Consider the following 26,581-nt stretch of genomic DNA (forward strand, 5'->3'; position numbering starts at 1 on the left):
AAGGGGATTTTGTGTCTGTTGGAAAGCAGACAACCAGGTTTTCCTCTAGGATTTTGAATGTGCTTAGCTGTATTCTGTTTCTTTTATCCAGAAAACTCCCTAGTCCTTGCCAATGACAAGCATACCCATAACATGATGCAGCCACCACCATGCTTGAAAATATGAAGTGTGGTACATCATCATGTGCTGTGTTGCATTTTCCCCAAACATAACACTTTGTATTCAGGACATAAAGTTCATTTTTTGCCACATTTTTTGCAGTTTTACTTTAGTGCCTTATTGCAAACAGGATGCATGTTTTGGAATATATATTATGTACAGGCTTCCATCTTTTCACTCTGGCATTTAGGTGAGTATTGTGTTGTAACTACAATGTTGTTGATCCATCCTCAGTTTCTCCTATCACAGCCATTAAACTCTGAAGCCGTTTTAAAATCGCCATTCCTCTCTGGCATCTGAGTTAGGAAGGATGCCTGTATCTTTGTAGTGACTGGGTGTATTGATACACCATCCTGTCACACCCTGACCTTAGAGATCCTGTTTATGTCTCTATTTTGGTTTGGTCAGAGTGTGAGTTGGGGTGGGTATTCTATACTGTATTATTTGTTTTTCTATGTTTTGGCAGGGTAGGGTTCTCAATCAGGGACAGCTGTCTATCGTTGTCTCTGATTGAGAACCATACATAGGTAGCCCTTTTTTCCACCTGTCTTTGTGGGAAGTTGACTTTGTTTAGGGCACATAGCCTTTAGCGTCACGGTTTGTTTTGTAGTGTTTATTGTTTTGTTCGGCATCCAAATAAAGAGAAAATGTACGCCTACCACGCTGCACCTTGGTCCTCTTCTTTTAACGGCCGTGACACATCCAAAGCCTAATTATAACTTTACCATGCTCAAAGGGATATTCAATTTCTCCTTTTGTTTATTTTTACCCATCTACCAATCGGTGCCCATCTTTGCGAGGCATTGGAAAACCTGCATGGTCTTTTTGGTTGAATCTGTGCTTGAAATTCACTTCTCGACTAACGGACCTTTTAGATCATTTGATGTGTGGGGTACAATCTTAGTAGTAATTAAAATATCATGGTAAGCACTATTCTTACACACAGAGTGAATCACAGACCTCTCACTCCTCTTTCTATTCTGGTTAGAGACAGTTTGCGCTGCTCTGTGAAGGGAGTAGTACACAGCGTTGTACGAGATCTTCAGTTTCTTGGCAATTTCTCACATGGAATAACCTTCATTTCTCAGAAGAATAGACTGATGAGTTTCAAAAGAAAGTCTTGGTTTCTGGCCATTTTGAGTCTGTAATCGAACCCACAAATTCTGATGCTCCAGATACTCAACTAGTGTAAAGAAGGCCAGTTGTATTGTTTCTTTAAGCAGCACAACAGTTTTCAGCTGTGCTAACATAATTGCAAAAGGGTTTTCTAATGATCAATTAGCCTTTTAAAATGATAAACTTGGATTAGCTAACACAACGTGCCATTGGAACACAGGAATGATGGTTGCTGATAATGGGCCTCTGTACGCCTATGTAGATATTCCATAAAAAATCTGCCGTTTCCAGCTACAATAGTCATTTACAACATTAACAATCAATCAACAATCTGATCAATTTGATGATATTTTAATGGACAAAAAAGTAGCTTTCTTTAAAAAAAGTCATTTCTAAGTGCCCCCAAACTTTTGAACAGTAGTGTAACTCCACTTTGACATTATGGGGTATTGTGTGTGGATCAGTGAAACAAAATCTAAGACAACAAAATGTGTAAAAAGTCAAGTGGTGTGAAGACTTTCTGAAGGCACTGTAGGGAGTAGGGTGCCATTTGGGGGACATGCATGGAGATACGCAGTATCCGTTTATGGCTCCGAGGCAGCCCATGCAAAGCAAACTGGATTGGGAGCTCCTGACTAACTGAATTAATCTTTAGGGATCTGTTTTTGATCAAACAGCAGAATGAGACTGTCATTGGGGTCCAGTCTGAGGAGGATGATCCACTAGTAGTGAAACACAGCTTACTTTAATAAAAGTAATGTGAGAAACTGGTGAGATACAGTACAGTAGCTAATGGTGAAGCATGTGAATTTGCCTCAATGAAAATTTGGCTCTGAGAATTTGCTCTACCTTTATTTTTGTCACAACCAAGGCTGCTGTGAATGCTTGAGATAGCCAGGACATTTTAACATTTGAATGAAACTGGTCACAGACAGGCATTTGAAGAAGCTATTGGACTCTATCAATCTACCTGGCTCAGAATACAACAAGGGAAAGTGACTATTGGCAGTGGTGGGAAAAGTACCCAATTGTCATACTTGAGTAAAAGTAAAGATATCTTATTAGAAAATGAATAAGTCAAATTGAAAGTCGCCCAGTAAAATACTATTTGAAAAAAAGTTTTAAATAAAATAAAATGTTATTTGTCACGTGCTGAATACAACAGGTTAGATACAACCTTAGAGTGAAATGCTTACTTGCAAGCCCTAACCAACAATGTAGTTTTCAGAAAAAAAGGAATATAGATTGTAAAAAATGTTAATAACAAATAATAATAATAATTCAAGAGCAGCAAGTAAAATAACAGTAGCGAGGCTATATACAGGGGGTCCCGGTATTGAATCAATGTGCGGGGGTACCGGTTAGTTGAGGTAATATGTACATGTAGGTAGAGTTAAGGTGACTGTGCATAGAGCAGGTAGCTTAGTGGTTAGAGTGTTGGGCCAGAAACCGAAAGGTTGCTAGATCGAATCCCTGAGCTGACAAGGTAAAAATCTGTCATTCTGCCCCTGAACAAGGCAGTTAATCCACTGTTCCTAGGCTGTCATTGTAAATAAGAATTTGTTCTATATCAGTCTAAAAAGGGCCTAAAATTGCCACTTTCATTATGATTTTCTCAAAAATGGTTTGTGATACAAATGTAAAAAGCATGTCAAACATCCTTCCTCCCAATGAAGTTTACATGTGAGAATTGCCTCAACAAACTGAACAACCTGAGATGCCAAAAATATTTTTGGGTTACGCAGTTCAAAACCCTAATAGGTTTGAACTCAAATAAAATTGTATTAGTCACATGCGCCGAATACAACAGGTATTTCACCTTACAGTGAAATGCTTACTTACGAGCCCCTAACCGACAGTGCAGTTTCAAAAAATACGGATAAGATTAAGAGATACAAGTAACAAGTCATTAAAGAGGAGCAGTAAAACATAACAATATATACAGGGGGATGCCGGTACACAGTCAATGTGCGGAGGCACTGGTTAGTTGAGATAGTACGTACATGTAGGTAGAGTTAATTAAAGTGATTATGCATAGATGACAACCGAGAGTGGGAGTGGTGTGGAGAGGGGAGGGGGGGCAATGTGAATAGTCTGGGTAGCCATTTGACTAGATGTTCAGGAGTCTTATGTCTTGGGGGTAGAAGCTGCTTAGAAGCCTCTTGGACCTAGACTTGGCGCTCCAGTACCGCTTGCCGTGTGGTAGTAGAGAGAACAGTCTATGACTAGGGTCGCTGGAGTCTTTGACAATTTTCAGGGCCTTCCTCTGACACCGCCTAGTATAGAGGTCCTGGATGGCAGGAAGCTTGGCCACAGTGATGTACTGGGCCATTCGCACTACCCTCTGTAGTGCCTTTCGGTCTGAGGCCGAGTAGTTGCCATACCAGGCAGTGATGCAACCAGGATGCTCTCGATGGTGCAGCTATGGAACGTTTTGAGGATCTGAGGACCCATGGCAAATCTTTTCAGTCTACTGAGGGGGAATAGGTTTTGTCGTGCCTGCTTCACGACTGTCTTGGTGTGCTCGAACCATGTTAGTTTTTTGGTGATGTGGACACCAAGGAACTTGAAGCTCTCAACCTGCTCTACTGCAGCCCCGTCGATGAGAATGGGGGCGTGCTCGGTCCTCTTTTTCCTGTAGTCCACAATCATCTCCTTTGTCTTGATCACGTTGAGAGAGAGGTTGTTGTCCTGGCACCACACAGCCAGGTCTCTGACCTCCTCCCTATAGGCTGTCTTGTTGTGTCATCGGCAAATTTAATGATCGTGTTGGAGTCGAACTGAGTTACTTCACATGCTATTGACCTCTCTGCTCTCTCCATTAAATCTCAATCTCACAAGCTACTGTTCATTGTGCTCTTCTGTCAGATTTCTATATAGTGCCACAGTATGGTTTTTACTGCGTCCAAATGAAAGAGAACAGGACCCAGGGCCATTCGTCAGAGAGAGAAGCCATCTGAGGTCCATATGTGTTGATTGGCTGCGGGAGGATATCTGTCCTGATAAATGTCACACTGAGATCAACTATAATATTTCAAACCAAACACATCATATAGAGACAGAGCGCACACAGTGCAAGTAAGTGCATACTTGGTAAGTCGCTCTGGATAAGAGTGTCTGCTAAATGACTTAAATGTAAATGTAATAACCTAAAATGGTTGATTCTCTTCATGTATATAGTTGCATGTGGCACAAACAGCTATAGCTCACAGGAAGACAATATCAGAATTCTGATCAATGCACTATATTGCGCAGATGCCTGAATTAAGATCTTGGGAGTCTAGACAGGCCTGTCCTGCATAGCACTGGCCATAAAAGCAGACTGTGCTGAGCACACTGTTAAGCACACCAATAATTATTGGGCTCTAGAGTTGTGTTCGAAAATGCTGCACTACAGACACTACTATGTAGGCTTCTACATAGGGGGGCAACTTTGGTTTTAGAAATGGGGGGGTGCATAACTATTCATTTTTCGTTTTTTAATCCAAAACACTCCAAACAGCCTCCCCGACCGCTCTGAGGCGTCCACATGGTCCTAAAGCACACCGTTACCTCATTCACATTCCATGACATTCAAATGATAAAACTCGGAGGGGGGAAATGCTATTTCAGAATGTGGGGGGCGCCCCTGCTTCTACATAATCTTTAAAGGCCCACTTTTCTGAACAAGTTGTGCTTAATTTGTCAAGATTCAAAATATACAATCTGATTCCTCTACATACAACCTCTGTTGTACTGATACTGTGGTATTTCAATGGGATAGCTCATATGTAGATGTCTTGTGTGTCAGAGGTCCTTGTATGATAACGTATACTACTCACAGGTGTCCACTCGGCTCCTGGCAGTGGCTCCATGCCACCAGCTCAAGGTCTCCTCATGCTGATGGTGGAATAACTTCAGTTTGCTGTCAATGGAAACGCACCGAATAACCCTGAGTGCATCCATCATGTCCATCCATTACATTCAGACCTAGTGAATACAGTAGGGTATTATATCATTAGGGGCTGTGATGAAGAGTACTTTATTTTCTCCAAGAAATAAACTGACATATTTGTAGTGTATGAGCAAATAGCCTAGTTTGTGACCTGCATTTGCATAAAGACACACACTTCAACATTACACACTGCAGAGATATTGTAAACAGTAAAGCAACAACTGAGCATGGGCTACAAAGTAACATGTTCTGCGTACTTCATAATACAGAAATGGACTGAAATTGCTACATTGCAGAGTCACACGAATTGACAGACATGACCCTCTGCCTTCATCTGCTGGTAGAAAGAGCAACTTACAGCCAGACTGAGAAATGGGAAAAGACTGTTTATCTAGCTACTTTCTCTGCTGGGAACATGACTGGAAAGTGTGAACAAAATTAACACTGAAAAATAGAAAGATAGGCTAAGTATTGACTTAGTATTGATCGATTGAATACAGTGATTTTACATTTGTATTCATCTGTGCTCACAGAGATATTTAAAAGCCTGATACGGCAACTTTACTGTCGCTGACCGCAAGGCTGTACAGAGGGTGGTACGCTCAGCCAAACGCACCATTGGGTGCACACACTGCCTGCCCTCCAGGACACAGAGAACACCAGGTGTCATAGGAAGGCCAAGAAAAATCATCAATGACCCCAGCCACGGCCTGTTCTTCCTGATTTCATCACTCAGACGCAGGCAGTATAGGAGTATCATGGCAAAACTGCCAGACTGGCCAATAGCTTCTACCCCCAGACCATCAGGCTGTTGAATAGCCACAACGAGCCCCCCGCGAGGTTTATTACTTTGTGGTAACTAGTGCCGACCCTTTGCATGTGACTCCCTCAGACCCATCAAGCAAGGACTTGTTGTTTGGAATGTCGCATTTGGTCAACAACATCATGTCTTGTTTGCTAAGTGAGGTTTATTTGATTGAATCGAAGTTGTGTAATGCTTAGGTTGTTACGAGTGTGACATCTCCACAACTTTGAGAAAAAAAAAACTATATACCGGAGTTGTCTTGAGACGGCTATGAATGAGGCGAGTAATCAAAGTCCCTCTGTCTACTTTGAAAACAGGTTGCTGACGTCAACAACTCTCATCGAATATTCAAATATATATACAAATATTGAGATATATATCCACCAATCCAGAGAAAGAATAGACGGGATCTAGAAACTATGCCGAGTGGATTTGTGGACAACGACTACCTATAGTTTGGGTGGAGAGTACATCCACAATCTTTGTCTAACCATCTAATTAAATTTAGGAAGGTGTTCCTGTGTTGCGTGCATATTATTTGTTGTGCCCATGAAAACTGCGACCAACGACTCGTCTTAATCACATTTTGTAGCAACAAATTAAAACGTGTGAAATAATAAGAACAGTCATCAAATTTGCGAGAATTAATCACAAACTCCAAAATTAAACAATCCCGCTTCACAACTACGCCATGTTTTGCCCTTCGAAAACTTCCCGACGTATTGGATGTGTCATAATCGTCATACCCCGTTTACCCAATCATATTTGGTGTTATTACCAGTTTAGCCAATAAAAAAATAGATTGTACAACACTAAAAGCAATAATAGCCAGCAATCTCTAAAAAGCAAACCGCAGCTTGTGTAGATCTATAAACAGCATGAACCCACCCATACCTATAAGAGTGTGTGACTTGCCCCATTGCATGTATTGGTTTGTCTGTAATATGCGCAGATGCCACGTTAACATGTCCACTTCAATTTCAATGTGTCAACTACTGACAGCATGAGAGGATATGGATGTGCAGCAAACCAAATCGTGCTGACATTATGATAGTAAAGCTGTTCAGCGTATAGTATTCGGATATGCACGTTCATTGATAAATACCAATTACATATATTGTCACTAAATTAAGGAAATAATGTTTAGGCAGAGTAAAACAGTTCTCCAGAAACTTCGAAATCTACGGTGAGTATACATTAGCTAGCCAGCTAGCCCTGGATCATGACTCGGTTACATCACATTGCACATAACCGTAGGATCTTTATGAGTATATCTCACGTCCGGCACCAGAACTCAATCCGTTGAACGGGCATAGGGGGATGTTTTTTTACGGGACATTTTATGTGGATATAGGCTATAACCTGGTGGGGGAAAAATGTACAGTTGAAGTTGGAAGTTTACATACACCTTAGCCAAATACATTTAAACTCAGTTTTTCACCATTCCTGACATTTAATCATAGTAAAAATGTCCTGTCTTAGGTCTGTTAGGATCACCACTTTATTTTAAGTGAAATGTCAGAATAATAGGAGAGAGAATGATTTATTTATTTAAGCTTATTTGTCACATTCCATTCCAGTGGGTCAGAAGTTTACACACAGAATTATTAATTGGTAGCATTGCCTTTAAATTGTTTAACTTTGGTCAAACGTTTTGGGTAGCCTTCCACAAGCTTCCCATAATAAGTTGTGTGAATTTTGGCCCATTCCTCCTGACAGAGCTGGTGGAACTGAGTCAGGTTTGTAGGCCTCCTTGCTCGCACACACTTTTTCAGTTTTGCCCACAAATATTCTATAGGATTGAGGTCAGGGCTTTATGGCCACTCCAATACCTTAACTTTGTTGTCCTTACGCCATTTTTCTACAACTTTGGAAGTATGCTTGAGGTCATTGGCAATTTGGAAGACCCATTTGCGACCAAGCTTTAACTTCCTGACTGATGTCTTAATATGTTGCTATAATATATCCACATGATTTTCTTTTGTCATGAAGCCATCTATTTTGTGAAGTGCACCGGTCCCTACTGCAGCAAAGCACCCCCACAACATGATGCTGCCACCCCCGTTCTTCACAGTTGGGACGGTGTTCTTCGGTTTGCAAGCCTCGCCCTTTTTCCTCCAAACATAACAATGGTCATTATGGCCAAACCAGTTCTATTTTTGTTTCATCAGACCAGAGGACATTTCTCCAAAAAATACAATCTTTGTCTCCATGTGCAGTTGCAAACCATAGTCTGGCTTAATGGCGGTTTTGGAGCAGTGGCTTCTCCTTGCTGAGCGGCCTTTCAGGTTATGTCGATATAGGACTCGTTTTACTGTGGATATAGATACTTTTGTACCCGTTTCCTCCAGCATCTTCACAAAGTCCGTTGCTGTTGTTTTTGGATTGATTTGCACTTTTCACACCAAAGTATGTTTATCTCTAGGAGACAGAACGTGTCTCCTTCCTGAGCGGTATGACAGCTGCGTGGTCCCATGGTGTTTATACTTGCGTACTATTGTTTTTACAGATGAACATGGTACCTTCAGGCGTTTACAATTTATTTTCTGAGGTCCTGGTTGATTTCTTTTGATTTTCCCATGATGTCACGCAAAGAGGCACTGAGTTTGAAGGTAGGCCTTGAAATATATCCACAGGTACACCTCCAATTTACTTAAATGATGTCTAGCCTATCAGATGCTTCTAAAGCCATGACAATCATTTTCTGGAATTTTCCAAGCTGTTTAAAGGCACAGTCAACTTAGTGTATGTAAACTTCTGACCCACTGGAATTGTGATACAGTGAATTATAAGTGAAATAATCTGGCTAAAAGCAATTGTTGGAAAAATTACTTGTGTCATGCACAAAGTAGATGTCCTAATTGACTTGCCAAAACTATAGTTTGTTGACAATAATTTTGTGGCGTAGTTGAAAAACGAGATTTAATGACTCCAAGTGTATGTAAACTTCTGACTTCAACTGTGTATATGAGTGATTCTACAACTACGGGCACTTCTATGTCCTCGGGGTCAATTAAAAATATATACATTTTAAATTCATACTACAATCACCCCGATGTTTTAACACATCAAGTATCTTATCTACTTTTCAGTTGCATTTTTTTCTACCTACATTTCACTGTTTTGCCCTTGTCCCTGACCCAGACTTTTGAGCTTCTACTATGTTTTTCTATGAGAAAACATTATATGAGTAATTATTCATGTTATCTACTAGAGAAAAAGTCAATTAAATAAAATCTATATCAATATTTATTGTGAGTATGCCCTTTATCTTGTTATTTACACAAAATATACCTGTCCTTTGGTAATGGTGTAATTTACACCACTGAGGGCAAGTTCCTCATTAATATAGTTTTGTGAAGAGCATGTTAATTTAGCTACCATGGAAAATGGCTGCAGTGGGCAGTTGTCCAAAAGTTGAAGAAATATCTAGGTAAATATTGCTTGTGTAGAGAATAATTTTTTTTGTCAGTAATTTCCAAGCACTCTATAATTTCTTTAATTTGTGGTATAATTTAGAAAAAAAATGTGTATGTATTTATTGTAAACTACAGTACTTGTCAAAAGTTTAGACACACCCACTCATTCAAGGGTTTTTCTTTATTTTTACTATGTTCTACATTGTAGAATAATAGTGAAGACATCAAAACTACAAAATAACAGCAATGGAATCATGTAGTTATCTAACCTCTACAGAATTGGTGGGTCCCCTGCGGGACGGTTGAGCTAATGTGATTAGCATGAGGTTGTAAGTAACAAGAACATTTCCCAGGACATAGATAGACATATCTGATATTGGCACAAGCTTATTAATCCAACTGCACTGTCCAATTTACAGTAGCTATTACAGTGAAAGAATGCCATGCTATTGTTTGAGGAGAGTGCACAGTTGTGAACTGGAAAATGTATTAATGAACCAGTTAGGCACATTTGGGCAGTCTTGATACAACATTTTGAACAGAAATACAATAGTTCACTGGATTAGTCTAAAACTTTGCACAAACACTGCTGCCATCTAGTGGCCAAAATCTAAATGACGCTTGGGTTGGCATAATACATGATGGCCTTTTTCTTGCATTTCAAAGATGATGGTACAAAAATAATCTTTAAAAATATATAAATATAAAATATAAATATATTTTACCAGATCTAATGTGTTTTATTCTCCTACATGAATTTAACATTTCCACAAACTTCAGTGTTTCCTTTCAAATGGTATCATCTGATGCAAGCCAGCAATAATCTCTCTCTTGGCAAATCCAGTTTCCAGTGGCAGAATCCTTCATGGAGGTTCAGGAGCACCTCAGCAACAGAGAGGGCATTGCAGTACCAGGAAGGACAGAAGATCCATGGCTTCACAGTTAAGGAGGTAAAATGCCAGGCCAAAAACTAAAATGTGAATCCCTTTGGGTCAATAGGATTGGAAAACACTGACCCACAACAAGAGTAAAATCCTGATTCTGATAAATTCACATACACTTCTAGTCAAGGTTTAGCATAAAGTCAGGATAAAAATCTTATCCTCCTGTGTTTCTGCAGGTGGTTACTGTTCCTGACCTGTTCCTTACCGCTGTCAAACTGACCCATGACAACACAGGCGCTCAGTATCTACACGCAGCTAGAGATGACAAGAACAATCTCTTTAGGTAATAATCCCACATTTACTTTATTTGGCGAGGTTTGTATGTTTAAATGGAACCTCGTCCCCAGACTCAATTGCTTCCCTGATAGAGAGCCGGCTGGTTGAAGAGATTAGATCAAATTAAATGTTCTAGTTTAGTAATAAAATACTTATTCTAAGCCAGTGCTTTTTCTAACGACAGTGTTTCCATCTCTTGTCGTAACACCTCTGCAGTGTTCAGCTCAGGACGACCCCAATGGACAACACAGGGGTCCCACACATCCTGGAACACACAGTGTTGTGTGGCTCAGAGAAGTACCCCTGCAGAGACCCCTTTTTCAAGATGCTCAACAGATCCCTCTCCACCTTCATGAATGCATTCACAGGTGTGTGTGTGTGTGTGTGTGTGTGTGTGTGTGTGTGTGTGTGTGTGTGTGTGTGTGTGTGTGTGTGTGTGTGTGTGTGTACACGTACGCACATGGTGTCTGAAACGTCATTGTTTTTTCCCCCACAGCTAGTGATTTCACTATGTATCCATTCTCCACACAAAACGGGAAAGACTTCCAGAATCTCCTCTCCGTGTATCTGGATGCAGTGTTTTTCCCTTGTCTACGAGAACTTGATTTTTGGTAAGTGTGGTGTTTAAATAGATGCCTCTTTAATCAAAATCATTGACATCAGAAGTCTGCATTCATATCCTTGTGTTTTGTTAAAGGCAGGAGGGATGGAGACTGGAGAATGAAAACCCTACAGATCCTACTTCCCCTTTGGTCTTCAAAGGAGTTGTCTTCAATGAAATGAAGGGCGCTTTTGTGAGTTACTTCGTTCCAAGTTATTTATTTAGAGATTTGTTATTTAGATTTATTGTGATTCATTTGTGAGAATTACAGAATAATTTGGTCAGGAGATGGACAAATAGAAGTCACATTGGAATCTTACATTTCCTCTCTGTATGTGATTTCAGTCAGACAACGAGAGGGTATATGCCCAGCACCTGCAGAACAAGCTGTATCCTGACCACACATACGGTGTGGTGTCTGGAGGGGAACCCCTGGCCATCCCTGACCTCTCCTGGGAACAACTGAAGCACTTCCACGCTACACACTACCACCCCAGCAATGCAAGGTACAGTACACTATGACATGCACAATACACCACCACCACCATGCTTCAATACGAGCTACTGCTCATTGTGATACGCCATGACCTGTACAGTACACTGTCACACATTACCACTTAGCAATGCACGGCACAATACACTGTCACACACCCCAATATTATATACTCGGCACAGTAGCACTGTGTCTCACACAACTCTGTTGGGCCTTGGCAGTAACAGGGTTTCCCCTTTTCTGCTCCTCAGGTTCTTCACCTACGGGGATCTGCCCTTAGAGCAGCACTTGAAACAGATCCAGGAGGAGGCCCTGTCCAAGTTTGAGCGCACTGAGCCTGACACTGCTGTCCCTAACCAACCCCACTGGGACAGGCCTGTGCGTCTGCCCATCCAGTATCACTGTAGCTTTTTCAGTACCTGCTGTCAGATATTACTTTATTCATCATCAGCTCCCACATATTACAAATCTATGCACTCCACTTGAGCAACTTTGGCAAGGTCTATGGTTTGGAAGTTTGAATTAATTTCACTGTAATGCTTATTTGAAGGATCTTGATAAGATCCTGTTTGATGTTTTAATGTCAGTTTTTTTTTATGTCTGACGCCAAAGACATTTCCACATTTGTATGGACAGAAGTGTTTCTAATTGTAATGGACTTTTCCACAGAGAGAGGACCATGTGACCTGCAGTCCCGATGCTATGGCTCCTGATGCAGCCAAACAGAACACGCTGTGTATGAGCTACCTGCTAGGAGAGTATGTAATACTGAGCTACTGCAACACTATCAGTTGTTTCTCTAAACTTGTTTCTGGGATAGTATATATTGATTTGTTTTAAAGTGATTTTAACCTCAATTGTTGCATGTCGAGATTTACGTATGCATTTTGGTCATTTAAAACCCGTACGCGACGCAGTAGTGGTCTCATTCAGGTGTCCTTCTCTCTGCAGCATCACAGATACATTTGAGGGTTTCACCCTGAGCCTGCTGTCCTCTCTGATGATCTCTGGACCCAACTCTCCCTTCTACAAGACCCTCATAGAACCCAAGATAGGAACAAACTTCTCCTCTGTCGTAGGGTGGGTTAACCTCTGGAGATGGATTTAGAAGCCAATGAACATTGATAAAATACTTTAAAAAGACATAGACAGTCCCAGAATACAGGCACTTTATCTCATGAAGTTAAAGAACTTGTGAGGTACACATTGGCATAGCTCTTTGAAATGTTGATATATACTGAACAGTAAAATTCTTTATTTACCAGTATCTGTTATTTTCCAGATACGATGGGAGCACCAAAGAGGCATCATTCAGCATAGGCTTGCAAGGAATGGCTGAAGAAGACACTGAGAAAGTCAAGCAAATCATTGTCCAAACCATTGATGAGATCATTGCGTAAGTATACTGCTGATGTGTTATGTACAGTAACAGTATCGTCACAATAATGTAATCTTAACTGTACATCTCTCCTAACGATGCAGCAATGGATTTGAGGAGGAGAGGATAGAGGCCCTGCTTCATAAGATTGAAATCCAGATGAAACATCAGTCTACCAGCTTCGGGTTGTCACTGGCCTCAGTGAGTACAAGGCCACAGTTTGTCTGGTGTCTCCACTGTGATGTTTTAACCATGAAAATGTTATTGTTTTCTATACACACACACTCTAAACAGAGGTGAAATGTGAAGGGAATTGAAATGTATATAAAGACAGACTCACGAATATAAACATACCGTAGTGATTGTCCTGGGAGCTGCATCTCCTGTATACAGTATGACCATATTAACCCTCTGGTAAGTTTACTATTCCATTAGTCAGCACCTCTCTAACTACACTGAACAAAAATATAAACTCAACATGTAAAGTGTTGATCCGATGTTTCATGAGTTGAAATAAAAGATCATAGAAATGTTCCAAATGCACAAAAAGCTTATTTTTCTAAAATGTTGTGTCCAAATTAGTTTACATGGGGCGGCAGGGTAGCCTAGTGGTTAGAGCATTGGACTTGTAACCGGAAGGTTGCAAGTTCAAACCCCCGAGCTGACAAGGTACAAATCTGTCGTTCTGCCCCTGAACAGGCAGTTAACCCACTGTTCCTAGGCCGTCATTGAAAATAAGAATTTGTTCTTAACTGACTTGCCTTTTTAAATAAAGGTCAAATTAAAATAAAATAAACATCCCTGTCAGAGAGCATTCCCCCTTTGCCAAGATAATCGATCCACCTGACCGGTATGCATTTCAAGAAGCTGATTAAACCGCATGATCATTACACAGGTATAACTTGTGCTGGGGACAATAAAAGGCCACTCTAAAATGTGAAGTTTTGTCACAATGCCACAAATGTCTCAAGTTTTGAGGGAGCGTGCATTTGGCATGCTGACTGCAGGAGTGTCCACCAGAGCTGTTGCCAGAGAATTGAATGTCCATTTCTCAGTATGGAAGTATATCCAACCGGCCTCACAACCACAGACCACATGTAACCACTCCACCCCAGGACCTTCACATCTGGCTTCTTCACCTGCGGATTGTCTGAGACCAGCTACCTGGACAGCTGATAAAACTGAGGAGTATTTCAGTCTGTAATAAAGCCCTTTTGCGGGGAGAAACTCTGATTCTGATTGGCTGGGCTCCCCAGTGGGTTGGCTGTAGCCCTGCCCAGTCATGTGAAATCCGTAGATTAGGATCTAATGAATTTATTTCAATTGACTGATTTCCTTATATGAAATGTAACTAAGTAAAATTGTTGTATTTTTGTTCAGTATATTTTGGGTGCGTGGTGTCAACTCATGCTTTATACTTGTCTCTGCAGAACATACAGTAGCTTCCTGCTGGAACTACAATGGAGACACGCACACCTAGGTGCTGCTCATTAAATGAGTATGACCTTTTACCCTGTGTGTTGTCTCTCTGCTAACAGTACATAGCTTCCTGTTGGAACCATGATGGAGACCCGGTCCAGCTGCTGAAGATCAGTGACAGTGTGGCCCAGTTCAGACAAGCCCTGAAGGACAACCCTCGCTTCCTCCAGGAGAAAGTGCTGCACTACTTCAAGGTGAGAGACCAGACAGGATAAATACATTGAGTTTCTTTCAGTATACATAGCATGTAAATCTGAATAGCCTATGTAACAGTAAATTGTAATGGGATAAAGCAGTCTAATCAAGAAAGTTGATGTCATCATGCAGGGGTCATAGACCAGGGGGTTGTTGAAAGAAGGAAATTAAATCAGTTTAATCATGTCACTGACTTTAGTGTAATGTCATGTCACATTAGCATCTTGTTTGTGCCCATGCAGGACAACACTCACAGGCTGACTCTGTCTATGAGTCCTGATGAGGCGTACCTGGAGAAACGGGTCAAAGCAGAGGAGGAGAAACTCCAGAAGAAGGTACAGGCTCTGTCTGAGAGTGACAAGAAAGACATCTATGAGAAAGGTAAGTTATACGCCAACAGCTATAGACAGGTTGCCTGACAACATCACGAAAAAAGATGCGTTCTCATCGATGGGGCAGAAGGTTGTGTGTTATGAACCTGAACAGTCAGATGGCAAGCAACAATGACAAGAAGCTGCCTGTATCTTGTTCTTGGTACTACACTACATGACCAAAAGTATGTGGACACCTGCTCGTCAAGCATCTCATTCCAAAATCATGGGCATTAATATGGAGTTGGTCCCCCTTTACTGCTATAAAAGCCTCCTTTTCCACTAGATTTTGGAACATTGATGCGGGGACTTGCTTCCATTCAGCCACGAGCATTAGTGAGGTCAGACACTGATGTTGGGCAATTAGGCCTGGTTTTGCAGTCAATGTTCCAATTCATCCCGAAAGTGTTCGATGGGGATCAAATCCAATTTTATTGGTCACATACACATGCTCAGCAGATGTTACTACGAATGCAGCGAAGTGCTTGTGCTTCTAGTTCCGACAGTGCAGTAATATCTAACATGTAGTCTAACTATTCCACACAACTTCCTCATACACACAAATCTAAGTAAAGGAATGGAATAAGAATATAAATATGTGGATGAGCAATGACAGAGTGGCATAGGCAAGATGCAATAGATGGTATAAAATACAGTGGGGCAAAAAAGTATTTAGTCAGCCACCAATTGTGCAAGTTCTCCCACTTAAAAAGATGAGAGGCCTGTAATTTTCATCATAGGTACACTTCAACTGTGACAGACAAAATGAGAAGAAAATCACATTGTCGGATTTTTAATTTATTTGCAAATTATGGTGGAAAATAAGTATTTGGTCAATTACAAAAGTTAATCTCAATACTTTGTTGTATACCCTTTGTTTGCAATGACAGAGGTCAAACGTTTTCTGTAAGTCTTCACAAGGTTTTCACACACTGTTGCTGGTATTTTGGACCATTCCTCCATGCAGAACTCCTCTAGAGCAGTGATGTTTTGGGGCTGTTGCTGGGCAACACGGACTTTCAACTCCCTCCAAAGATTTTCTGGGGTTGAGATCTGGAGACTGGCTAGGCCACTCCAGGACCTTGAAATGCTTCTGACGAAGCGATTCCTTCGTTTCATCTTCAATGCGCCTTCTTCACCACGCTGTCTGTGTGGGTGGACCATTTCAGTTTGTCTGTGATGTGTACGCCGAGGAACTTAAAACGTTCTGTCCCGTGGATGGGGGGATGCTCCCTCTGCTGTTTTCTGAAGTCCACAATCATCTCCTTTGTTTTGTTGACTACGGTTCAGTCATGTGGTCAGGTGCCATTCAAGTTCTTCCACACCGATCTCAACAAACCATTTCTGTATGAACCTCACTTTGTGCACAGGGGCATTGTCATGTTGAAACAGGAAAGGGCCTTCTCCAAACTGTTGCTACAAAGTTGGAAGCACAGAATTGTCTAGAATGTCATTGTATGCTGCAGCATTAAGATTTCCCTTCACTGGAATTAAGGGGCCTAGCCCGAACCATGAAAAACAGCCCCAGGCCATTATTCCTCCACCACAAAACTTTAGTTGCCACTTTATTCGGGCAGGTAGTGTTTTTCTGGCATCCACCAAACTCAGATTAATCAGTCGGACTGCCTGATGGTGAAGCATGATTCATCACTACACTACAGAGAATGCGTTTCCCCTGCCCCAATGGCGGCGAGCTTTACACCACTCCAGCCGATGCTTGGCATTGCGCATGTTGCTCTTAGGCTTGTGTGCGGCTGCTAAGCCTTGGAAACTCATTCCATGAAGCTCCCGACGAACAATTATTGTGCTGACGTTGCTTCCAGAGGCAGTTTGGAACTCAGTAGTGAGTGTTGCAACTGAGGACAGATGATTCTTACACGCTTTAGCACTCTGTGGTCCCGTTCTGTGAGCATGTGTGGCCTAACACTTCGCGGCTGAGCCGTTGTTGCTCCTAAACATTTCCATTTCACAATAACAGCACTTACAGTTGACCGGGACAGCTCTAGCAGAGCAGAAATTTGAAAGGTGGCATCCTATGACGTTGCCACATTGCAAGTCACTGACCTCTTCATTAATGGCATTTTACTGTCAATGTTTGTCTATGGAGATTGCATGGCTGTGTGCTCAATTTTATACACCTGTCGGCAACGGGTGTGGCTGAAATAGCTGGATGCACTAATTTGAAGGGGTGTCCACATACTTTTGTATATATAGTGTAGGTCTTGTTTTGAGGTGTTTTGACTGATGTCATATCTATGCTAATAAATATGCTAGCTAGCTAACCAATCTCTGTAATGATGTATTTGAGACACCAAGTGCTCATTGTGCAAATGTATTTGTTTTCAATACACATTTGGAGATAATATAATTAACTTTTTCAATAATCCTTGTTTTGCCCCAAAGTTGGGCACTCATTGGTTATGTTGCTTAACAACCCACCTGTCTTTTGAGGAAAATGGAGAATACTCATTCACTTCATTATCAAAACTTTATAAACATTCATGATCATAACGTTTTTCAGTATTTTTGTACTAATTTATGACTTTTTATTCAGGTCTTGAGCTGCTATCGGTTCAGAGCAAGATCCAGGATGCCTCATGTCTCCCTGCCCTGAAAGTGTCTGACATTGAGCCAACGATAGCAATCACACCTGTAGAGATGGGCACTGCAGGTACAGTACTACCTGTAGTACACGCAGACGCTACACTCTAGTTACTCTAGGCTCCGAGAACACTCTAATAGTGTTTCCCATTTCCAGTCCTCCCAACACCACATCTCCTCCTCTCCTCCCGACACCACATCTCCTCCTCTCCTCCCGACACCACATCTCCTCCTCTCCTCCCGACACCACATCTCCTCCTCTCCTCCCGACACCACATCTCCTCCTCTCCTCCCGACACCACATCTCCTCCTCTCTTCCAGTACCCCCGACACCACATCTACGTCATTCTGGCCCTGAACAAGGCAGTTAACCCACTGTTCCTAGGCTGTCATTGAAAATAAGAATTTGTTCTTAACTGACTTGCCGTTAAATAAAAGGTTAAAAAACAAATTCAGGCCAATCTTGGTTTCATCAGACCAGAGAATCTTGTTTCTCATGTTCTGAGAGTCCTTTAGATACCTTTTGGCAAACTTCAAACAGGCTGTCATGTGCCTTTTACAGAAGAGTGGCTTCCGTCTGGCCACTCTACCATAAAGGCCTGATTGGTGGAGTGCTTCAGAGATGGTTGTCCTTATCAAAGGTTCTCCCATCTCCACAGAGGAACTCTGGAGCTATGTCAGGTTGACCATCGGGTTCTTGGTCACTTCCCTGACCAAGCCCCTTCCCCAATTGCTCAGTTTGGCCGAGCAGACAGCTCTTGGAAGAGTCTTGGTGGTTCCAAACTTCTTCCATTTAAGAATGATGAAAGCCACCACTGTGTTCTTGGGGACCTTCAATGCTGCAGAAATGTTTTGGTACCCTTCCCCAGATCTGTGCCTCGACACAATCCTGTCTCTGAACGGACAATTATTTATACCTCATAGCTTGATTTTTGCTCTGACGTACACTATCAACTGTGGGACCTTATATAGACAGGTGTGTGCCTTTCCAAATCATGTCCAATTAAATTGACCACAGGTGGACTCCAATCAAGTTGTAGAAACATCTCAAGGATGATCAATGGAAACAGGAGGCACCTGAGTGCAATTTCGAGTCTCATAGCAGAGGGTCTAAATACTTATGTAATAAGGTATTTCTGTTTATTTTTAATGAAATTGAAAAAATGTCTAAAAACCAGTTCACTTTGTCATTATGATTATTGTGAAGAGAAAATGTAATTTAATACCTTTTAGAATAAGGCTGTAACTTGACAAAATGTAGATGTGTTTTGATGTACAATTTCCAAGTATTGGTAGACTGGCAAATAAACTGGCCCACATGTCGAGACAGAAATTCTTGGAGTCATGGTCTTGTCTCCCTCTGACATTTGTCCTGTTCTACTCTCTTCACCCCACTAGGAGGCGTCCCAGTGCAGTACTGTGAGCAGCCAACCAATGGGATGGTCTACTTCAGGGCTATGTGTAGTCTCAACACCCTCCCTGAAGACCTCAAACTATATGTGCCCCTCTTCTGCAGTGTCCTCACCAAGTGAGTCCAGACCCCATATAATATGACCAATCATTTGTGTATTGTCTAGAAGGCATAGCTCGTTTGGTTTCATAATCATGTGTTGAAGGTAATGGAGTTAGTTGCAATTGTGATGAGTATTGAGTTTTTGTCTTGAGAATGTGTGTCCGACTGAGTTACTGAGGTGATTGTGAGAAGGCATGCTGCGTCGGTCCAGGTTGAGCTAACGGTAGGTAGTATTTGTGATCAGTTAATGATCCGTGTGAATTGTGATCAGGTAATGGAGGTGTGTTATTTTAGGAAGGGGGTTGTGATTTGATAAGGAGTATGTGTTGGTCCAGGCTGTGAGATGAGACATGCTAATGGGAGTGTGTTGTGGTCCTTCTGTGGCTCAGTTGGTAGAGCATGGCGCTTGTAACGCCAGGGTAGTGGGTTCGATTCCCGGGACCACCCATACGTAGAATGTATGCACACATGACTGTAAGTCGCTTTGGATAAAAGCGTCAGCTAAATGGCATATATTATATATTATTGTTACCAGGATGGGCTGTGGAGGGCTGGACTACAGGCAGCAGGCCCAGCAGATGGAGCTGAAGACAGGAGGCATGTCCATCTCCACATCAGTCAACCCTGACTACTCTAACATGGACATGTATGAACAGGTCAGTCCTAGGGCTGGGTGGTACGTTGTATTCATTCGAATGTATGTTTTTGCGTGATATTCCAAATGCCTGTATCACAAGAATCAAGGTTTTGATATTTTTTATTTTTCTGAGCGTCTCCTTCGGTGCTGTGTGCAACTTCCCATTTACACCAGGTCAAAGCAGCGTCTCCGCCCTAACAATGGGAGACGTTGTCCCAAAGGCGGGAAGGCAAGCTACAAGTTTAGGTCCAAAATATGCCCATACAAACGCATTGGCCTTATTTTGGACAGATTTTATTGAGAGCGAAACCTATTGCTTTGCCTCTTCTATGGTTTACACACCAAGCCCCTCCCCCTGCCGCTCACGCCAACAAAGTTATTATATTATTATTATTATTATTATATGCCATTTAGCAGACGCTTTTATCCAAAGCGACTTACAGTCATGTGTGCATACATTCTACGTATGGGTGGTCCCGGGAATCGAACCCACTACCCTGGCGTTACAAGCGCCATGCTCTACCAACTGAGCTACAGAAGTTGAGAGATCACATTCTCCTCTCTGACATGCGGTTTCAACTCGCTTTTCCATTTGAGCTTTTCCAACATAATCGGTCGTATGGACACCAACACATTGACACGTTATTTTACATTGACACATTATTTAAACTTTTGTAACGGTACCCGTTTTTTGTCTCAACCATTCAAATTGCGCATCGCAGACACTACTAAAACGAGAATATCAATTCTGGAAAATGAATGCTCAGTTTGTCGAGCGCGGCATTGGTACCACGTACTGCTAGCAGCATTTTAGCCTAAGACTGTTATACTAGCTGTCTAGTCTGTTTTATAAATGTGCAATAAGTATTAAATTATATGAATAATTGGCAAACTCGTTCTAATTCTGAGAAATAAGGTAGGCCGCTTGATTTCAACATCTGAACAAAGTGGACAGGCTAACATGCTGTTCAAACAGTTGGAGGCAGACAGAAGGGTGTGTTCATAGGAATTCAACTGTTCAACCTTGTTAGCTAGCAAATCGATCCAAGTTGGCTAAACTTGAAATATAAACATTAGCTGGTTATTTACTAGCACGTGGGCTTGAGAGATTGTTGATGAGACCTGTGTTCACTTTCTGTAGCCTAATGCCTGCTACAAGAGTTTAGTCATTATTAGTGAATGTGCATTATGCATGGTTATAGTTACATTTGTAACAAAAAGGGCATTTTCATAGACCGACTTGAAAGACAGATCAGGGAATACTGCAACAACAAAAAAAAAGCAGGTTAAACTATACCGAACAAAAATCTAAATGCAACATGCAACAATTTCAAGGATTTTACTGAGTTACAGTTCATATAAGGAAATCAGTCAATTGAAATAAATGTATTAGGCCCTAATCTATGGATTTCCCATGACTGGGCAGGAGTGCAGCCATGAGTGGGCCTTGGAGGGTACAGGCCCACCCACTCGGGAGCTAGGCCCAGCCAATCAGAATGAGTTTTCCCCCCAGGTGAAAAAGCCAGATGTAGAGGTCCTGGGCTGGCGTGGTTACACGTGAGCTGCGGTTGTGAAGTCGGTTGGATGTACTGCCAAATTCTCCAAAACAAAATTGGGGGCAGCCTATTGTTGATAGAGAAATTAACATTAAATTCTCTGGCAACAGCTCTGGTGGACATTCTTGCAGTCAGTTTGCCAATCTCACGCTCCCTCAACTTGAGACATCTGTGGCATTATGTTGTGTGACAGAACTGCACATTTTAAAGTGGCCTTCTATTGTCCCAAGCACAAGGTTTCTGTGTAATGATCATGCTGTTTAATCAGCTTCTTGATATTCCACACTTGGAATGGATGGATTATCTTGAAGCTTTTTGTAGGTATGGAACATTTCTGGGATTTTGTATTTAAGCTCATGAAACATGGGAACAACCATTTACATGTTGCGTTTATATTATTTTCAGTGTATTTTGATAGAATAATGAATGACATTATTAGTGGGTGTTGTTGTGGAAGACTTATATTTAGCCTAGGTATAAATTCACATGCCCTGAATTCATTAGATTATTGCTGACTGTTTGAAATGCAGTGTATTTGACCTTTAATTGTACAACAACCCTTATTTAGAGAGAACGTTTTTTTTCTTTTCGATATACTGTATATTGTGACTCGCCCATAAGTTTGAAAAAAATCTAGATATGATATTTAGGCCATATCGCCCAGCCCTAGCACAGTCCCCAGCCAGTCAGTTATAATGAAGTCTAATGTATACCTTTATGCAAGTATAACACAATTCGCTATAAGAAAGAGCATTGTTCATTCACAGTCTGATCCACAGGGAGTCCTCCTCTCATCTTCCTGTCTGGAGAGGAATCTTCCTGATATGTTTCACCTGTGGAGTGACATATTCAACAGGTAGGGTCGCATGTCCATCAGAATAATGCCATGGCACGTAATCCATCTATGGTCGCATGGTCACTAATAAACCACATGTCCATAGTTTTTTAATTACTCATTTGATTGATATTATTTAAGCCCTTCTCTCTCTGTGCTCTGACCTTTGAACCTTTAACTTGACCTACAGCCCGCACTTTGATGATGAGGAGCGTCTGCGTGTGCTGGTCATGATGTCGGCTCAGGAACTTGCCAATGGGATCTCTTACTCTGGTCACATTTACGCCATGACGAGGGCGGCTCGCAGCCTGACCCCAACAGGAGAATTACAGGAGACCTTCGGAGGGATGGAGCAGGTGCGAAGGGGGAGGACAATGAGGGTTTGGAAGCAAAGAAAAAGCTGTATGATGAAGGAAAAGGGTTATTGTAACATCTGAATGAGAATATAATGCACTTCTGTACCCTCAAATGAAATGCGTCTGTTTTCTTGTGTGTCTTGAATATCAGGTCAAGTTCATGAAAAGGATTGCGGAGATGCCAGACCTTACCCAAATTCTACGGACACTTCCTAGAATAAAGAGACACATTCTCAACCCACTGAACATGAGGTGGGTATAGTCTTTACACGTGACAGCTACTTCAAGATTTTACTATAATTTCTCTATTTTTGACTTGAGGGTAAAGTATATTACAACTTCTCGTTGTTGGGACAGATGTGCGGTCAACTCAACTCCTCAGAAGATGTCTGATGCCGTTGGACAGTTGGATAACTTCATGTCTAACGTTGCTTCCAATAAGAAGGATCGCAAACCCGTCCGCTCCGATATCACTAAGGTATGAATTTGTCAAACTATCTTAGTACTGTACTGAGACTGCACTGTAACAAAGTGAAATAAATACTTGGGATATGTCCCCAATGGCAGCCTATTCTCTACATAGTGCACTACCTTTGACCATGGCTCATATGAAGTGCACTATGTAGGGAATAGGGTCCAATTTGGGACATACCTGAATCTTGCTGTGAGTTGACAGGTTCTTTTAATCCTAACAGAGACCTCTTGACCCACTGGCAGCTCCTGGATCTGGCCCAAGTAGAAAACTAATCACTGTGCGTACCGCCTCCACTTTGAAACGAGACCTATGTGTCAAGCATCTCAGTAGGAATACTGATTGAGGATCATGAATAAGATTACATGTTGGACAGGGGGGACCTGATCCTAGATCAGCACTCCTACTCTGAGACACTTGATCCATATGGCCTCTGAACATTGGTTTGGTCTTCCTTTCATTATTGTTGAGTAAGACTTTTATCATTGGTTTCTGACCTTCTTAATCTACCATTGAGCTAATGTAAGTGTGTTTGATCATCACCCCACAGGAGCCCAACTTCAAGCCCTGCCAGATGAAGACATTTTTCCCAATGCCCTTCCCAATCAACTTTGTCAGCGAGTGTATCCGCACCGTGCCCTTCACCCATGAGGATTATGCGAGGTGACTGTTTTACAGGGATAGTTTGGGTTTTTTGGCAATGAAACCCTTTATCTACTTCCCTAGAGTCAGATGAACTCATGGATACCATTTTTATGTCTCTGCGTTCAGTTTGAAGGAAGTTGCTAACTAGCATTAGCACAAATGCTAGCTGTTTCTGTAGATCCATGTTCATATTTACTAGGGTTGCAAAAAACGTACTTTCCACAAATTCCCTGATGTTCCAGAAATCTGATTTGGATATTCCTGGAATCAGGAGGGAATAAGCACAAAATCCAGAATCCTCAAACCAAGATTTCTGGAAAATGTAGGATATTTCGGAAAGTTACAAATGTTGTAACCCCGTATTTACCCATGCTCGTTCCCCTCTCCCTCCCTCAGCCTGAATATCCTGTCCCGGATAATGACTGCTAAGTACCTGCACAGAGAGATCAGAGAGAAGGGTGGGGCCTATGGTGGAGGGGCCAGGGTGGGAGGAGGACTATTCACCTTCTATTCATACAGGTGTGTAGTGTATTAATGTACTGTAATACAACAGGATTATACTGTAATTAAACAGGTTTTAAAATTCATACAGATTAAGACATGACAAAGCTGCAGAAAGACATGTTGCGGAAAATCTCAAACTAGAACTTTTCAGGAAATTGAAGAAACTGCCATATTTTACCATTGAACACAATCACAAAACATCACAAGCTATTTTGAATATATTTTCTTGATCCTAGAGTCATGAAATGTTCAGAGTACATTAAGGGGAGTTACACATTTTAATTAATGTACTGTACTGTTTGAAGGCAGTGTCCAATTCCCATTATTAAACTCCAGCCACTTTAATAATGGGAATTGATGGGAAATGATGTAAATATATCACTAGCCACTTTAAACAATGCTACCTTATATAATGTTACTTACGCTACATTATTCATCTCATATGCATACGTATATACTGTACTCTATATCATCGACTGCATCCTTATGTAATACATGTATCACTAGCCACTTTGTTTACTTTGTCTTCATACTCATCTCATATGTATATACTGTACTCGATACCATCTACTGTATGCTGCTCTGTACCATCACTCATTCATATATCCTTATGTACATATTCTTTATCCCCTTACACTGTGTATAAGACAGTAGTTTTGGAGTTGTTAGTTAGATTACTTGTTGGTTATCACTGCATTGTCGGAACTAGAAGCACAAGCATTTCGCTACACTCGCATTAACATCTGCTAACCATGTGTATGTGACAAATAAAATTTGATTTGAATACTTCTTGGCATATTTCATTAGCTTTAACCCATTGTTCCATGTCCCTGTGTTGATTTCAGAGACCCCAACTCGGTGCAGACTCTGTCTACCTTCCGTAAGAGTGTGGACTGGGTCAGATCAGGACAGTTTACCCAGCAGGACATCGACGAGGCCAAGCTGTCCGTGTTCTCAGCCGTGGACTCCCCCGTCGCCCCCTCCAATAAAGGTGAACAGCGTATGTGTCCCAAATGGCACCCTATTCACTATATAGTGCTACTTTTGAGCGGAGCCCTTCAGGCCCTGGTTAAAGGTAGTGCACTATATAGGGAATAGGGTGCCATTTGGGATGCTACCAGAGCCCAAATGCCAGCTCTAAACCTCTTCACCTGACATTTAACATTCTGTTATTTTATGTCCTGTTAAGTTTTACTGTAGTAACTTGTTATTATAACACATGTATAACATGAGGACAGTTCTACAGAGAGGCATTTACTTAGAGGTTGTCCCTTACCAGGGTCTCACTTTGGAAAGAAACATGACTGTCTTCTAAATGACATGTTATAAATGGACCATGATAAGAGCAAGTGTCAAACCTTGTCTTGACATGTGATATCACATTATCATGTTGCAGGTATGGGCCGTTTCCTGAGTGGAATCACAGATGAGTTGAAACAGGCCCACAGAGAGAGACTCTTCGCTGTCACAGACAAGAGCCTGGTCGATGTGGCTGGCAGGTAATGTGGTTTTTAGTTTATTAATATTATTTCAGGTGTTGAATCTGTTTTTTTGTGCTCCAACTCCTGTTTACCATGAACCAGTCCTTTTTGGACGTTCATTGAGCATGCCCTATTTTGGGACTTTGAATGAAAGTGAATATGAAGAGAATGGCCATTTTCATATTTTATATCCATGTTTTACACAGGTACCTTGGCATTGGACAGAGGACATGTGGAGTTGCTATTCTTGGTCCTGAGAATGACACCATCAAGAAAGATCCGTCATGGGTGGTAAAATAACATCAGGGAAAATGATCCACATGTATCTTCTCCAATTAAGAGACTTCAGATGCACTGTGTGTGATGGTAAGTGATCAGTGGTACTTGATTGTCCTAAAAAACTGGACTGTTGCTACAGTGTTATAATATACATTTATTATTGAATTAACCAGACAGTTGCTTTGGTTTTTGATGTTGTTACGGCTCTGTGTTAAAGTGTAATATTCCATTGAGGTATGTGTGTAAAGCTATTTTGTAGGCAAACTGAATGCGCACAACAGATAATATCACATCGAATCTCACCTGAATACCATATTCATAATGTATCAAATATGACAACGTACATTTCATTCAGAACATCAGAATTTCTTTATGGCATAGAACCCTACCTCTGGCTTCAGAATGTGTACAAGTATGTACAGCGATGGCTCCTGTTTACTGAAAATGTGTATACAAAAATATGACCATTAAATTATCATGATGTTGTAATCAATGTGTTATTATCTAATCCTGAACTCATACCTTCTGTACC

The 26,581-nt window shown here is 41.4% G+C and overlaps 1 protein-coding gene across 1 annotated transcript; it reads left to right on the plus strand.

Annotated features, from left to right (window-relative positions):
- Positions 1–6,941: 6,941 nt before the first annotated feature.
- On the plus strand, positions 6,942–26,533 carry LOC118394601 (presequence protease, mitochondrial-like). The gene is made up of 27 exons (XM_035787954.2): positions 6,942–7,200; positions 10,278–10,383; positions 10,554–10,660; positions 10,870–11,021; positions 11,150–11,264; positions 11,351–11,447; positions 11,600–11,760; positions 11,999–12,125; positions 12,417–12,505; positions 12,699–12,827; positions 13,030–13,143; positions 13,230–13,326; positions 14,664–14,798; positions 15,042–15,180; positions 17,725–17,841; positions 19,170–19,299; positions 19,820–19,940; positions 22,257–22,333; positions 22,503–22,668; positions 22,820–22,920; positions 23,026–23,146; positions 23,364–23,420; positions 23,691–23,803; positions 24,182–24,304; positions 25,135–25,280; positions 25,686–25,788; positions 25,977–26,533. Exons 1-27 carry the CDS (start codon positions 7,154–7,156, stop codon positions 26,068–26,070), a joined length of 3,084 nt encoding a protein of 1,027 aa, XP_035643847.1. The 5' UTR covers positions 6,942–7,153; the 3' UTR covers positions 26,071–26,533.
- Positions 26,534–26,581: the final 48 nt, after the last annotated feature.

The sequence above is a fragment of the Oncorhynchus keta genome, chromosome 15, assembly GCF_023373465.1.
Source record: "Oncorhynchus keta strain PuntledgeMale-10-30-2019 chromosome 15, Oket_V2, whole genome shotgun sequence".
In the NCBI taxonomy this organism is placed as follows: Eukaryota; Metazoa; Chordata; class Actinopteri; order Salmoniformes; family Salmonidae; genus Oncorhynchus; species Oncorhynchus keta.